The following is a 17,613-nucleotide window of genomic DNA, read 5'->3' on the forward strand; positions in this document are numbered from 1 at the left end:
TTCCACAATAGTATCATACACTTTTTAAATTTTTAAACTGGGAACAACTTTAGAGATCAACTAGTACAACCCTTTCATTAAATTCCATTCAGTTCTTTTCAGTTCTAAGCTTCCTGAAGACAGCTCATTTCATTTCTGTTCTTGTATTAGCAACACCCTGTGTAATGCTTCACATAGAGTAGGAGCTTAATAAATGCTTGCTGAATTGAACTGAAGAGATCTGAAAGTTCATCTAGTGCACTAGACAGGAAAAAAAGGCAGGATCTGGTCCCAAGTTTCCCATTCCAAGCCCAAGAATATCTGCTCACTGTTTTATCATGGAGATGATGACCCCCACCCCCCCCCAAAAAAATCTAAGAAGCCTAAGTTCTTTGGAATGCTGCATTGGCTCAAAGGTGTGCTAAGGCATAGAAAACACCCTCCACCCTTTATTTTATGTGGCAGGTGGGAAGGTATTGGGATGCTGATGTACAAGGTCATTTAGCCTCAGAGCAACACAGATCCATGTCTCATTCAAAGTGGGGAGGAGTCAGACACCACACCCAAATGGAAATTCTGCAATACCCTAGCATTCCTTAGGGAAAGCTTCTATGTGCCTACACATGGAACCACCCATTTGTAAGACTACTAGTCTACTGGTTGATTCTGTCCCATCCAGTGAAACTAGATAGTAGGGAGAAGGCAGGCAGGGGTTGATGAAAGTTCTTTTGTTTCTGACAAGTAAGGTGCATTGCCGATGTCCTTCTGAAGAGGAAAAAGACAAGTGAATTTAACACATGTCCTTCTGAAGGGGGCAAGTAGTGCCTCTGTAGTGACCTTCTGAAGAGGAAAAAGACAAATGAATTTAACACATGTCCTTCTGAAGGGGGCAAGTAGTGACTCCTCTGGTCCTCAGATTCTTTATCTATAAAATAATGGACATGGCTTAGGTGATCCTTAATGTCCCTTCCAGCTAAAGTTCTATGGTCTCAGGCACTGAAGCATATGGCAAGTGTTGAATCCTCTCAGCTAACAACTAACACAATGACAAAGTAAGTATCAGATTGATTGGGACAGCTAGGTGACGCAGTGAATAGAGCACCAGCCCTGGAGTCAGGAGGACCTAAGTTCAAATCCGACCTCAGACACTTAACACACTAGCTGTGTGACTTTGGGCAAGTCACTTAACCCCAAATGCCCTCCAAAAAGCAAAAAAAAAACAAAAAAGGGGCGGCTAGGTGTCGCAGTGAGTAAAGCGCCAGCCCCAGAGTCAGGAGGACCTAAGTTCGGTTCCGGCCTAAGACACTTAACACAAAAAAACTAGCCGTGTAACCTTGGGCAAGTTACTTAACCCCAATTGTCCTCCAAAAGGTAAAAAAAAAAAAGTATCACACTGATCATTCTTACGACCAACATATTACATTTGTTGTATATTTAGTTATATTTATATGTGAACTTTTAGTAAATGACTTGAAGGCACAGAATTCTGCTCAGAAACTTCCTATAGGTTATTCCAAGTGGGTCCAGAGAGCACAAGCAATCCAGCTTTGTTGATTTTAAAAATGTTCATCCAATTCCCTGGGCAAATGGTAAGCCTTCTAGAGAATAACAAAATAAATCAAGACAATGAAGCCATTCTCTCAAAATTCTGTGGATCTGTTATCAAACCCAACTTACTTCTTACACTCACTGTAAATATCACTGTGTAATTCATAGCTTCACTTCGAATTGAAAGTAGATATTCTCCAGCTTGAGTTTCTGTCATTTTCAAAATGACTAGGGAAACAACTCCTCTGCAAAACAGGAAAGAAAACTTGTTATTATGGAAAGTTTGTGAACTACAAAAAAAAATGTGATGCTGAATCAGAGCTCTGGTCTATTGGGGCCAATGTTCAGTCTCTAATAGTGACCACAAGGTACTCTTTGTGGAAGAGGAAAGACCTTGCTCTCTCCAAATCAATCCAATCTATAGGATCATTATTATTATCTCATCATCAATATTGACTCTTAGGTGAAGTTTTGAGGTTTGTGGATGCTCTAGGTATGTAATTCCAGTTTAGAGAAAGTCTGCTTTAGGGGTGATAGAGTTCAAATTGTCTTATAATACAAAGGTGGGTACACTAAAATTGCAACTCAGAGCTACAGAGAATACATAATCTTAAAGACGATGAGAAATGTGACAAAGGAAAGGAAGAATGAGCCGAGGAAACTGAGCCTAAACTTAAGATTGACAACCATGAGCCCAGGTTGGGCCCCAGACCTTGCTCACCCAAAAAATCCTCAAACCCCCAGATGGCAAATCCAGCATCTCTTTCTATTGAAGGAACTAATACCAGTATCTTCAGACTAGAAACTCTTCTGTTCAGGTGTCAAGGTTTATAGTTTCTAATTAGTACAAGTTGGGGTGGCGCAGGAAAGGAAGGGGTTGATGATTTATGTGAAAATTTTCATGTAGCTCTCTGTTCAAACTTGTCTTCTAAAAGCAGCTATTGCTACTCAGGACCAGGAGACAAAGAAGCTTTCAGGGAATAGAGAATGTTGGAGAGTGGGAGCAATAAGGAATTCCCCAGGTCTGCATCCAAGAATTCACATCCAAAATTCATTTTACACATGAGGAGACTGAAGTCCATAGAGAGGTGAAGTGGGCTTAACCAGGAACACACAGAGGGTAAATGACAGTCAGAATTTGAGCCCAGAACATCTGACTCCAAATTAACAGTTCTTTCCACTACACAATACTGCCTTCAAAACTCAGTTCAACACAATTCAGCAAATATGTATTCAGTCAACTATGTGCAAGGCACTTTACTTTGTACTAGACATACAAAGATGATACAACACAGGCTCTGCTTTCAGGCAGCTCACAATTGAAAAATGGTAGGCAGGGGAGAGATGAAAGACAGGTGCCCAAATTATGAATTCAAAGCAGTATGAGATAGGTGCTAAGGGAAGAGCCAGGCAAAGTGCTATAATATTTTGTGGTCCCACTTTCTAACTAACTCATTCCTCACTCTACCCCATTGTACGTCACTGCTAATTCTACTGTAATTGCTCCCTCATCCAGGTTTGAAACCTCAATCATGTTCATCTTCTCTCTCTCCCTTATTTTACCCATATATAATTAGTCGTCAAGTCCTCTAAATTCTACTGCTACCGTCTTTCACATTGGTTCCTACTACTTCCCACTCCACTTTCACTGCCACCAACCTAGTTTAAGCCTTCATTACTCCTCAACTGGACTATTGCAATAGCCCCCTCACTAGTCTTTCTGCCTTTGGGCTCCCTCCCACTCCAATCCATTCTTCACATGGCTGCCAAAAATAATCTTATTATTATGAAAAGATCTGACTATGGCCCTCTCCTGCTCAAAAACCCTCCAGGGCTCCTATTGCCTCTAGGATCAAGTCCCCACTCCTTAAAGCCTTGGCATTTAAGGCCCTCCACTACCTTAAAGCCTTATTTCATATTACTATCTTTAATGCTATTATACATTCCCACCAAATTGGACTAAACTATTTCTTAATTTTGTCTTGCCTTCTCCTAATCTCATGCATTTGTGTACCTTGTGCCTGGACTACCTGCTGGTTTCATCCCCACTTGCTGAAATCCTTCTCTTTTTTCAAGGCCCAGTCAGGTACCAAGACCTCTGTGGAGCCTTCTCTGATCCCATGCTAGCTCCCCAGACACACACCCACACACACACACACACACATACTCTTTACTCCAGCTAAAATTGGTCTCTCCTCAAATTTTCCTGGAGTCCCTTGTTTGGATCTTTCTTTAGCCCTTACTACCTTCTCATTCTCCAGCATCTATGTGTATAAGTACCAAATCCCTCATTTTAGAGGGCAGCTACTGCATTGTCAACTTTGTGTTCACTGTGCCTAGAAAAATGCCTCATTTACAACTGAATAATAAATTGGAGGTGAGAGAGATCAGTCAAGAGTCAGCAAGCATGTATTGAGCACCTGCTATGTGATAGGCACTCGGTAGGGGCTGAGAGTAAAAATATAAAGAATAAAATTACCCAATATTACATTATAATGGGGAAGAAGGAAGGCTTTATGGAGCAGGTGGCCTTGGGTAGAAACTTGAAAGAAGAAAAGGAATTCCCAAGATCTAGGAGCTTGGGAAGCGTATGAGTAACCCAGGCCAGGAACAGGGAATGGGATTAGTAAAAACCCAGAGGAAGAAGAGGATGTGGATTCGTGATGGAGAGCAGTCTATAGAGTACATGGAGGGAGGTAGAATGATATAAGGATGAAAAGGCAAACTGGAGTGAGATTGTGGAGGGTCTCCTGGCATACAGTTTGGTTGGGAGGCAGTTCAATTCAATTCAGATCTTCCTACTTGGGTTAACTCACATTACCTACAGCTAAAAAAGATATTCTTGGGGCGGCTAGGTGGCGCAGTGAATAAAGCACCGGCCCTTGAGTCAGGAGGACCTGAGTTCAAATGTGAACTCAGACACTTGACACAATTACTAGCAGTGTGATTTTGGGCAAGTCACTTAACCCCAATTGCCCTCCAAAAAGCAAAAAAATAAAAAAAAGATATTCTCTCTCTGATAATATGCTCAATATGCTCAATTGAGCACTGGTTGTCACTACCCTCAAAAGAACTATTAATAAATATTAAATTAATTAATTTTATTTTATTAATATGATATCATTAATTATCATATGCCCTATAATTAATATAATAAATTATTAATTAAATTGACACAATAATATAGTTAAAATACATTAATAGTAACAAATTAATTAATTATTAATAAATATGATGCCCTTAACTGTAGAGCTTCTCATTGTTGGACAGTGGGACTACTTTTGGGTATGAGTTGCAAAAATTCATCTTCTTACATAAACATTCTAGTGCCCTCATTAACAAGTAATTTGATCTACTTTCACATGAGACTTTAGAAAGAGAGATCATTGTTCATAGTAATTATGATTACCTATGCAGAGCTTAAGATTCTAGATCATTTGCAATCAGAGGACCTAGGTTTGAAATCAACTCTGACACGTGCAACCTGTGTGGCCTTGGACAAGTCCCTTAACTCTCCTGGCCTTGGTTTCCTCATTTGTAAGATAAGGGGTTTGGTTTATGTTAATTTATATCTCTAAATCTATTTACAATTTTTTTCTAGGGACAGAAAATTTAGAGACATTTAACAGAATAATAGTATTTTATAACTAGACGATATCTTAGCAATCATTCAGTTTAGGGGTCTCCAACAAATAAACTCAAGTCAGCTGGTCAATTGTGAAGCCCTAATCAAGTGATTAAGGGGAAGAAGTAACAACCATAACCCTATTCCCAAAGGCCACCTCTGGAAACAGAGAAAGAGTTTTGGTCAAAAGATCCCCTTAGTTAAAGGGCAGCTATCCCCTTTTCTCCTTCCCCCTCCACATACATACATATATATATGCATTCACACACAGAGGCTCTACTTTCAATACAGCAGAGGTAGGCCTCTTTCCCACAAACAAGGGAATCTTAAGATTTTGAGGAACTACAAAGTAACTCTTCACAAAAAAGACAGAAACCAATCACTTAGCCAATCCAACCATCTCATTTTACAGATGAGAAAACTAGAAATTGTGTGGTCCAAATTGACCTAGCTTGGCCTGGCCAACAGTAATGATTTGGAACCAGGTATACTCTAACAAGGGTCCAAATTCAACTCACTGCTATTAATGTTCAGATCTTATCCCACAGCTAGGAAAATGAAAGTGGCTACTCAGTCATACAACTGACTAGGAAGCATAGTAGAACTGAACTTCACTTTATAATTCATTAGAACTATTCCTTAGATATTGTGTGAACATGAAATAATATTTCCCCACTGAGTCTCATTATAATTTCAAAGAACTATTTCCCTAGGGGAAAACAAGAGGATAAAGCCCAGAATAATTTTTAACAATCACAATTTTTTGTACCAACTCTTTTTTCAAGTAAAATTTTTCTTTGTCACAGTGAAATCTCTCTTCATTTAGTGCTCCCTTTCAAACCATATCAGGTGTTATTTAAATAGCCTACAAAATTTACATAATCTTTGTTTTTGAAATAGACTATATAGTTAATTCCATCTCACTGAGAAAGCTCACTGATTCCAAGAAACCTGAATGTTTAAGAAGTCACACTAGCTTATACCTCTAATTCCAAATTATTTTTATTTTCAGTTTCAAATTTTCTTTCTTCCTCCAATCGTCCCCTCACCCATTGAGAAAGCAAGAAATACAGTACCCATATACATACTATCGACTTCCAATATTTAACACAACTCCAGGACTTCAAGAGTCCCGTGTAAAAGCTTTTGAGACTGTATTAGATAATGTAAACAGACCCTAAATCCCTAAATCTAAAAAGTCAAAGTTTTAACTATCTCTTCAAGTGATAGCTTTGCTATTAATAAGTGTTTATTGACCTAATGCCTAACTGATTTATAACAAAGAAATTCTAAAGACTCATTTGAAGTGAGGCCTGGGCTAGCAGGGGTCTTTAAAGTGGTTTTATTCCCATTTCCTCTGGTGACCTGTAGGCAAATGGGGCCTTTAGAAGACCTTTCCTGTATTTTGTGAGATACCAGATTAACAGATCAGATGACTCCCTACCCTGGCTTAGATGTGTAAATGTAAACCTGAAGTGAGCCAGTATGAACAAAGCTAGGTGGTCACGGATTGTGGCTATTACGAGTAAATAGGTAATGGAGATAGATGGGTTCAGAAATGGCTCAGGAACTATAATTAATAACAACAACAATAAATGATAATACTAACTAAGACTTTGTTATTGTTGAGTCTTTTATTCAGTCATGTCTGACTCTTTGTGACCCCATGGGGGGTTTTCTTGGCAAAGATACTAACGTGGTTTGTCATTTCCTTCTCCTGCTCATTTTACAGATGAAGAAACTGGGGCAAATAGGGTTAAATGACCTGCCCAGGGTCACACAGCTAGTAAGTGTCTCAGACCAGATTTGCGCTCAGGAAAGATGTCTTCCTGACTTCAGGCCTGGCACTGAGCTACCTAACTGCCCGAGCTAAGACTTATAAAATGTTTATTATGTCCCAGGCACTGTGCTATGCACTTTCACATTATTATATCATTTGATCCTTCTGGCAATTTTGGAAGGTAGGTGTTATCATTATCCCCATTTTACAGATGAGGAAGCTGGGACAGAGGTTAGGAGACTTACCCAGGGTCACACAGTTTCTGAGGCTAGACTTGAACTCAGGTCTCCCTGACTCCCAGTCTAGTTGTTCTATCCACTGTACCACCTAACTATCCCTTGTCCCAACAGAGCCACTGCCATCAGTTCCTCAATCTTAACCACAATTCCCTAGTCACAGAATAGAGCTGCTATTAGCTACTACATCTTTAAAATAAGTTTTCAAAATTTCTTGGTCCTGAGACACAAACCTCTAGAAACAAGCAGAGAGATTTTGTAGATGAAAGCCACTATGAAAATCCAACACCCTCACTTAGGCTGTTACTTTTCCATCTCTTCTCACTGTTCATTTTTTGTTCCTCCCCCTCTATCCCTTTTCTGTCATCTGTTTGAGTGGACATTTTTTTTGTCTTTTTGTCATTTTTGAGGGGGAAAGGCAGGGCAATTGGGGTTAAGTGACTTGCCCAAGGTCACACAGCTAGTGTTAAGTGTCTGAGGCTGGATTTGAACTCAGATCCTCCTGACTTCAGGGCAGGTGCTCTATTCACTGTGCCACCAAGATGGCACCTTGAGTGGACATTTCTTAAGAATTAGGCCAAGCAATCTCACCTTTTCAAAACTAGCAATGGTGATTATTGTTCTAAGTGAATTTCAAAAGAATAGCACTAATGCAGTCAGTGGCTCCCATTCCCAAGTCATTCCTTAGTAGTAAATTAAGTAAACTTGGCATTGCACTCACTCTATTTGGCAATTAGGACACCCATATCATACACTATATGTACATACACATATATGCAATAGTATTATAGACTGACCTTCATGTTTGAAAATGATGCTGCCAATGAGTCAGTAGGACATGTGTTTTATCATGTAATGGTGATTTCCTGGGTTTGAGTTATCCACACTCACTCAGTATGCTTTGTAGCCTCATGAGCAGAACTCACACACTTTGTAAACCCATGAGCAGATTAGAAATATTTCCCAGGCTAGTCCAGTAACTATGAAACAAAATCTAATTCCAATATTCTTTGATTCCATTAGCCCCTTTTCATAACCAAAATAAAATTGTGAGGGATGTGTGTGTGTGTGTGTGTGAAGGAAAAGCACTCAATTTAATCCAATCGACAAAAATGTCGAGTTAACACAGGTAGTTTCTCTCTGGTAAATATTCTCCATGACTCCACCCCACCTCCCCAAACACACACACACCCCAAAGGAAGGTTTCTCCTCTGTTTTTCACAATAATCTGATGAAAAGAATTATGGACATCCAGTATCAGTAAGATTTTCAGTGACATGCCTCTGAGCAACAAGCCTTCAACTATTAATAAAGTTCTTCATTTTAACTCAAATTAAAAGAAGTAACTATGCCACATCAATCTGAAAAGTACTTCAAAAGAGGAAAAGAAAGTGAATGTGTCCAAAGATCTGGAACGAAACTTCAAAAGCATGTGCACTGGCCTGAAAAATAGTTACCGATTTAACTTACCTTGAACATTGACTGACCTCTGTTCTTAATGCAATTCACAATCACAGTATATATGTATATGTATATGTGTATGTTTGCATGCACATATGCGCACGCGCACACACACACACACACACACATTCTGTCTAGATTGCTCCCTTGTGACCAGTGACGAATTTCAAAGGTGAGGGCTCTTTACCTTTCTAGAGCCATCAGTGTCATTTAGTATTGCTATCCTACAAAAGTATTTTCTTCTCTATTGAATGACTGCTGAAATACACCAAATGGTTCCCTGTGTGCCTGGAGAGGGAGGTGGAGCAGTTAATACTAGTAAGATGGATACAGATGGATTATATCCTGTCTATCCTTCACATCTGTGATGGTTGGTCTTTAAGAAGTAACAGCAGCAGGGGGGAGAAAAGGGGAGCAAAACTCAAAGAATTTTAGAGATGAAAGGGACCTTAGGGATCATCTCATAATTCTCATTTTACAGATAAAAAATCAAGATCAGAGATGTGAAGGGTTTTGTCCAAGGTCACACAGCTAGATGAAAGCAGTCTCCTAACTACTGATGAAGGATTTTTTTTCCCACTACAGTAAGCTTTATTTCAATTGGAACATAATCTCTGAATCACTTAAATTTTGGTTTAGAGAACACTAAAAATGAAAAGTTTGTTGTAGACAGTTCAAATTCTCCCTGACATATTGTATAAAAATATCATATATTGCAAAAGATTGAGCCCTTTTGTTTGGGGGCTACCTATGAATGTAACAGAAATGGAAAGTTGCAAATATCTGTCACCTAGGCACAATAATCACTTAAAAAACAAGATATCCCAGGACATTCTTTGTACAATCTACAGTCTTTTCTCATCAACCTTTCATTTTGTCAGCCACTGTACAAATACAGCTGTTTCCAATACAGAAAAGCTGAGCAGTGGTGGGGAGCTGTCCACATGTGAAATCTGCATGTGCTGAAATAGTCAAGGTTGGAATTTGCTGCTGGTTAGCTCCATACTGTAGGATTGGTAAGGACAGAGGCATGGTCTTTGTCTTGAGTCTCTTCATTAATAAAATGAGAACTAAATGGCCTCCATGGTCTTACAACCATTTGGAGATCCAATTTCTCAGGCTCTCAACAGACTTTAGTCAAGGCTTGAAATGTTTTTGCCTTTTGGATCTTGACACTACCATACTGCTGATATGCACTTTGGGAATCTGGATGGGCCTCCTGCCTCTGGCCCCATGTTTCTCCTTTAGTTTCATCCAACCACCAACTTGCTTCTGACTCCTCACTACCCTCACTTCCTCATTTCTTCAGTTCAGTTAGCACTTAAGATGAATCAGATCATACCATTCACTGTGGATACAGGCAAATCTAAAGTAGTAAATTAGGCCTTGCTGACCTTGAAGCCCACTCCATGGAGAGCTCTTGGCCACAGCTATTGACCAGTGTAGACAGTTTTTATAAAGAGTATACAAATTTAAATTTGTCTAGATAATGCACCAATTTGCTAGAATTTAAATTTGCTTGTGTATCACCTTTTATTCCATGAGAGGCAACAGAGTAATGGATAGAATTCTGGACTCGAATGCAAAGAAGGTCAAGAAGATTCAAATTCTGCTTTTGATGGCACATAATTGACCATGAACATGTTGCTTAACCTTTTTGAGTGTCAAGAAATTCCATAAAACTTCACTACTAATTTATAGATAGGTCACTATTAGGTAGAAAGACTTTCCACTCTACCCCTCCTCCTTGGCAAATTGTTTCATACAGAAATTAAAAGAAACTTTAAAGAATCATAATTTAACTACATTTTAGAGCAAGAAAGTGCTTCTTCAAGGCTGTTCTCTGTGTGTTTACCTCTCCACTTACCTGTTTTGTAAATCAAAGTCAGGTTGGCAATCTGTTGAGTTATTCTTAAAGAACCAAGTACATGAAATATTCCCTGGGATACTCAACATCACTTGCAATGTAATGGCTGCAAAAATGTCTACTTCAACTGTCTTTGCTGCTTCATACACAACTCCTGGGCTTTCAGGCCTCAAGGAACATCCAAGGTCTTTTATTAGATTTGATGCCTGCATTGCAAGATAAACAAATTCATACAAATGGCAGAAGGAAAGTCTACAATCATATTATTAACAAAAACTTTATTAAATATTTATTTTTTCATATCACAAAACACTGAGGTAGCCCCATAGTCTAGAATATACATTTATATACACATTCATGTGTGTATATATAAAAGTTAAAAAGCTAAATAAACTTTCAATTGCATCTTCAAATAATTGCATAAGTATTAAGCAATAATTACAACACTCAAAAGAAATTAAGCAAATGGTAGTTTACTGATAAGAAACATATGCTACAATGATTAAGAATAACATGGAAACTAGGTCAGCAAAGATTAGAAATCCATAATGATTTCTTGGATCTGATTTTTTGCTGCCTCAAATGTTAATGAGGACCATGAAAGAAGATGAAGCAGTGGTTTGTCTTACAGCACCTGCAATGCATACTAACTCAGGTCTTACAGAATCATGGGATTCAGAGCCGGAAGAGACTTCATGAATTCATGGATTGCTGTCTCTGAATGGGATCATTTCAACTAACTCATATTATAGATGAGGAATCTAAAGACAGAGAGGTTAGGGGCAGCTAGGTGGTGCAGTGAGTAGAGCACCAGCCCTGCAGTCAGGAGGACCTGAGTTCAAATCCAGCCTCAGACACTTAACACAGTAGCTGTGTGACTTTGGGCAAGTCGTTTAACCCCAGTTGCCCTCCAAAAAGCAAAAAAGTAAAATAAATAAAAATTAAAAAAAATAAAGACAGAGAGGTTAAGTGATTTGCTCAACATCAAACTTGTATAAATGAAGGGCCAGAATTTGAATCCAAGTCCTCTGCCTGCAAGTATATTATATTACATTCCTTATGGTACGGAGCAAAGAAACATTTCATGAAAAAAAAGGTTGGGTCTCTTTCTCTTGGGCACTGATACTGATCTTACTGTAACATTTATCTTAAGTTCTGTTTTCATCATATCTGTAGAATATTTTGGAGCAGTTAAATGGTGCAATGGATAGAGTGCCAGACATGGAGTTGGGAAGACTTCTCTTCCCGTGTTCAAATCTGGCCTCAGACACTTACTAGCTGTGTGACCTGAGACAAGACACTTAATCCTGTTTGCCTCAGTTTCCTCATTTGTAAAATGAAGGAAATGGCAAGCCACTCCAGTATCTCTGCCAAGAAAACTCCAAATGGAGTCACAATAAGTCAGACAAGACTGAACAATGACTTAACAACAACAAGGATCTTAGAAATAGGCATAGAATTTAAAAACTGGATGGCACTTAACATGAAAACCAACTCTCACTTGGATGAGGAAGGATAGGGGCAATTCTTTGTGTCTTGGATAACAGGGCAGAGGACATCCTCCTTCTCTCCTCCCAAAAGCACCAGCCCATGCACAAGGGCTTCAGTGCTGTGTAGCCTGTACCATTCATGAATCGTGCCACTTTCGTGTAAGCAAAACTTGTTACTTGGTCAGTATATGCATTTCCTTCTGCTTCTCAACAGCAATTGCTCTTTTATGATGCCTGTACGGGGCTGGAGCCCGTGAGGCCTGGAATGAACCAGACCAGGGTTGATAATCAAAAGATAGATCAGGCTCTCTCACTGGTACATTGATGGCATTTTTCCAGAAGCAAAGGTGAGAATGGAGTTATCAATTTCTACATTTTTGCCTGACTCAAAAACTAGACGCTTTAACATTTAACCTATCAGATGTTCTACTCAGCAGAAAATACTATGTCCCAAATACTTTCTCAAGGACATCATGTCTCATTGTTATCCATTATTACATTTTTTTGTTTAGATCTGTAATTTGATCAGCTTGAAGAACTCCTAAACCCCCTACCAATGTAGATGAATAAATTCTTAAAATTATAGTCTGAAAAAAGTAATCTGGGGCATTAAAAGGTTAAGTGACTTGGGTTGAATTTGAGCAAAGGTTCTCCTCATTCTGAGGCTGATCTTTTATACAATAATCAATTTATACAATAATCAATTTGTTAAAGGAAAAGCTCTCTTTTTAATCAGTTTTTCACTCAGTTTTTAAGTGTGTGTGTGTGTGTGTGTGTGTGTGTGTGTGTATGAGACAGTTTGGTATAGTCATGGAAAGCAAGTTAGTCTGAGTCAGAAAGGCCTAAGTTCCATCTCTGACACATACTGGTTGTATGACCCTGGACAAATCATTTAACCCTTCAGTGTCCCAGGCAACTCTCTTAGACTACACATAGTTCCATCATTTGCACCATTTACTCAGCTTTGTTCCAAAGAAGTACTGGAATTATGCTCACTCTTCAGTCAGGCAGATTACCCAGCAACATCGGCTTCTGGGTTCATGCCACACATTCTGCCAGCCAGATGGGAATATTTGACTGCAGAAACAGACAGAGAAACAGAACAGAGACAGGAAAGAAGGCTCTGGTGCCCCCTCTAGCTCTAAAATTCTGAGTCTTTATCTCTTCTTCATTCCCGGAAGGCTATTCTACTCAGTTTAAGAGGAGAGAATCAATATTAGTGTTTGAATTTTCAAGTGGACTTTATGGGTCTGAATTTGCAATGTCACCAATGCACCAGTGAATTTGTTTTAATACAGTGTTTTTGGAAGACAGCTAGGTGGCTCAGTGGATAGAGAACTGGGCTTGGAGTCAAGAAGACCAGAGTTCAAATTCAGCCTGAGACACTTAGCAGTGTGACCCTGGGCAAGTCACTTAACCCTCTTTGCCTTGGTTTACTCATAAAATGAACTGGCAAACCACTCTAGTGTTTTTGCCAAAACCCCAAATGGGGTCATAAAGAGTTGGACCCAACTAAACCGGTGGTTTGTTTTTTTTTTAACCTACAAATTCACTGAATGTTATAATCTACAAATGAAACCAAATATACCTCTCTCACTGCCTTTTAGTCATTCAAGTAATGACCACAGTATTATAAGACCAGTTCGAAAGTCAAGAAATATTTATTAAGTGCCTACTGGGTGCCAGTCACTGTGCTAAATCCCGTGGATATAGATTAATGTCAAAATACTGTCCCTGCCCTCAAGGAGAAAAGATGTAAATAACCACATACATACAAGATATATATAGGGTAGAAGCAAGTCACTACGAAGACAGGGAAAATCCTCCTGCAGAAGGCAAAATTTGAGCTTAATCTTAAAGGAAGCCAAGAAAGAGAAGAGGCCAAAGTGAAAGAGGAGAACATTCTAGGGCTGGAGAAACAGTCAGTGAAAAGGTATGGAGAAGAGAGATGGAATGTAGGCCAGGGCAGTTGGATTGCAGAGTTATCAGAGAAAGTAAAGGGCAAGAAGACTGGAAAAGTAGGAAGGGGTCAAGTTGTGAAGGGCTTTAAATGCTAAACAGAGTTTATATTTGATGCTGGAGGTAATAGATGCCACTGTAGTTCACTGACAGAGTTGAACCTAAGATTCAGGAAAATCAGTTGACAACTGAGTGGAGAATAGACTGGAGTGAAGGGAAACTTGAGACAAAGAGCCCAATTAGAGGCATCTTGCAACAATCCATGTAAGAGATCATGAGGGCTTGTTCTAAAGTGGTGACTGTGTGGGAGAAGACAATGTAGATGAGACACATGATGGTAGAAGCAAGAAGACTTGACGACAAATTACATCATGTAAGGTGAATGCAAGTGATGAGTTGAAGAAGATGTCAAGGTTTCCAGCCCAGGTGACTGGAAGAATGATGATGTCCTCAAAATTAATAGGAAAGTTAGACAGAGGGGAGGGCTTGGGGAGAAAGATACTTAGTTCTATTTTGGATATACTGAGTTTCAGATGCCTATAGAATTTACTATTCTAGAAAATGATTTAGTTTAACCTCTCATTTTACAGATAAGTCTTGACAGATTAAGTAATTTGTACAAGGTCTCACAGGTAATTATCATCAGGGATGGGATTTGAACCATGTCTTCTGAGTCCAGAGATAGTTCTCTTTCCACAGTACAATGCTTACATACTTCATAACAAATATACAAAGGTATTAGGCCTATGTACAAATAAAGTCCATTCATAACTCTGCAAATATCTGAACAAAGCTTAAGCAGAGTCTCTTGAATAATATCTTCTATTCTCTGGTTTAAAAGACTATTAATATTATTTTACCATAAGTGTTGTTGATGATGTCCTTATTGATGAATCATTGATCTTGTGATCAATTAACACACATTTTATTACAGGTGGCTCTTGGTTTGCAGTAAATCCAATTGCCATTGTTGAAATAACAACTGCAAAACAAAATCAAAACAATTTAAAATTGTTAAAAAATGTTTAAAATTTAAATTTAAGAAGAATTTAAATTAGTAACTGCCACATAAATATCTCAAAAATTGAAAATAGTCTACCAAATTATTTTTGAGAAAAATATAGTATTAATACTTAAAAAGGAAAGAATAAAGCAAAGAGAACTATAGACCAATATTATTAATGATTATTGACACAAAAAGGGAACCTAGACATAAAAATGTTCCATGAAAGGCACATTGGCTAGGTTATAGACATAGATTTCCTGGTGATCATGACAGCAAAATGAAAGGCATTTCTTACTATTAAGTTGAATAGTTCCTCAATTTAGACTACTAAACAGTTCCACTAGTAACCAATGAGCACATAATGTAGTGTCCCCTTGTATTTATTTCTTGTATTTATTTTGCATTTATTCTGTACATTTTTATGCTCTACGTACTTATATAAAAAGCTATATGGTCTTCCCTGTTAGAATGTAAGCTCCTTGAGAGCAGAGACTGTTCCATTTTTTGTCTTTGTATCCTCAGCAACTAGTACATCACAGGTGCCAAATAATGCTTGTTAACTGATTGTTTCCATATAGAGAGCAGGGTGAGTAACACATCTGGCTAAATTGGCTATCCAATAAGAAATAGACGAGAAGAGAGACTATGGTGCAAGTTTCAAATTTCTGCTGTTAAGGCTACTTTGTTTAGGATGAATGTTGGGGATACGTTTTCTCCCTAATTTACTCTAGACATACTAGTTTCTATAAAATAGTTGAAAGACTGGGTTCAAAAGCTATCAGTATTTGCGGATGCTCAAGATAGTGATCGACTTCATCACCTCTGACTTCATGCATTCCATCACTGAGTGCATGAAAACAAAAGGGAACTTTTTAGTCAGAGAGCTCTATCTAATTGATTAGCTGCTAAAGCTTTGATGGAAGCTGGGGTGGGGGGGAAGTGGGGAGAATCTCTTCTAGGTAACCACAAGGTCTATGGTTGAAAAGCTCTATCTCTTCTTCAGATGTTCAGAGTTATCTTTTGTATTGGAATCTACAGGCATTTGGTATTTTGGATTGAAGACAAGTCAAAGCATCATCTACCTAGCAACAAGGAAAATATGCTTAGTAGGTAAAACTGGTCTTCAGTATCCTATAACCTCTCCAATCTCCTGAGTTTTCCTCCCATCTCTCCAAACATCACTTTAAAAGTCTATTTTCTTATTGCTAGAATTCTCGTGGTCTTTCTCTATTCCTCATTATGAAAACCTGTTTTCAGGAAAATTTCTGAAATTTGCTCAGATAAAGGCATAAATGCATAATAACAGATTTGCCTCTTTCTAGGGGAATTAACATTTAATTTGGGAAACCAAAGATAAGATCTAAATATGAAATTCTAGCTATTATGGGAGCAGGAGGTATTTTGAAAAGAAATAGGATGATGCCCTTGACATCACACCCATCTACCAAAGACAGGCTCTGGTTACATACAAAAATTGAGATATAAACAATATAAAATAATTGGTTAGATTGATCTTCTGGTTTTCCAAAGTAAATAAAAATATTCTTGGACTAGATAACCTTTAGAGATACCTTCTAACTTGAACTTTTATGGTTTGCTATTTTACAGTTGAGGAGGCTGAGGCAAATATAGTTTAAGTGACTTACCCAGAGTCACACAGCTATTAAGTGTCTGACTGGATTTCAACTCATTTTTATTTTGTAGAAGTAAAACATAGCCAATTAATTTATTCAAGGAAAACTTTCTATAAATGGCTCATTCCCAAGAATTCTAAGCAGTCTCCAAATCTTTCTCATGCATTGGTCAGATCACATCACTCCCTAGTTGCCTTTCAGCAACTTACCACTACCTACTTACTTGATCCTAGTGCTGTGGAAAGAGAACTAGAATAGCAGCCAAAAGACTTGTATGGGAGTCCTGGCTCACATGACCTTAAGCAAGTCACTTTATTTTTCTGAACTTCAGTTTCTTCATTTACAAAATGAGAATCAAAATTATCCAAGGCTCTTCCTAGCTCGAATAGTCTATTAACCTGTAAATAAAATATAAATTCCCTTTCCTGGAATTACAATTTGTCTTAAATTTATCTTATAGCTTTATTTACTTTTCCCCTATCTCCAACTATTGAAATCCTTCTCTTTCAAGGCCCCAGCTCAAGATCAAGTGTCACACTCCTCCTTGTTTCTCTTTCTGACTGTTCACATTCCAATGCCAGGGCTCAAACTAGATATCATTCTTCCTTCCTTAAACTGCAGTTAATTCTGTTATGCACTTAATTTTTCTAACTTAAGTCTTTGTGCATTTTGCCACCCCCCTTTTCAATTAGATTTTAAGATTCTTGAGAATAAGGGCTATTATTTTGAACCCCCACAAAATGACCACAAAGGCTGGCATGTAGTAATAGTAGTAGTGGTAGTAGTAGTGGTGGTGGTGGTGGTAGTTGTCACTTGGTCTGGACCTATGATTTCATCAATGTGACTCAATCCCAATGCACAAATTCCATTCATCTATGAAGATTGGCAATTCATCTCTAATTTAGTAGTAGTTGTTTTCTTTAAGAGAATTTTCTGGGGCATTAAGAAGTTAAGTGACCTTCTTCTCATGGTTACAAAATTAATATGAGTCAGAGGCAGGACTGAAACCATTGCTTTCTGACAACAAA

The 17,613-nt window shown here is 38.3% G+C and overlaps 1 protein-coding gene across 2 annotated transcripts in view; it reads right to left on the minus strand.

Moving 5' to 3' along the window:
• The window catches only part of FLT3 (fms related receptor tyrosine kinase 3), an 82,346-nt gene that overhangs the window by 62,950 nt on the left and 1,783 nt on the right, over positions 1-17,613 (minus strand). For both annotated transcript variants that reach the window (XM_069079668.1, XM_069079667.1), the window contains exons 2-4: positions 14,806-14,927; positions 10,497-10,702; positions 1,657-1,772 (exon numbers count right to left, since the gene is read on the minus strand). In XM_069079668.1, the coding sequence (XP_068935769.1) occupies positions 1,657-1,772; positions 10,497-10,702; positions 14,806-14,927 (444 nt within the window). The remainder of the gene's footprint in view (positions 1-1,656; positions 1,773-10,496; positions 10,703-14,805; positions 14,928-17,613) is intronic.

The sequence above is a fragment of the Petaurus breviceps genome, unplaced genomic scaffold (genome assembly GCF_028583685.1).
Source record: "Petaurus breviceps papuanus isolate PSGF00001 unplaced genomic scaffold, PetGlider_PUasm1.0 91133, whole genome shotgun sequence".
Classification (NCBI taxonomy): Eukaryota; Metazoa; Chordata; class Mammalia; order Diprotodontia; family Petauridae; genus Petaurus; species Petaurus breviceps.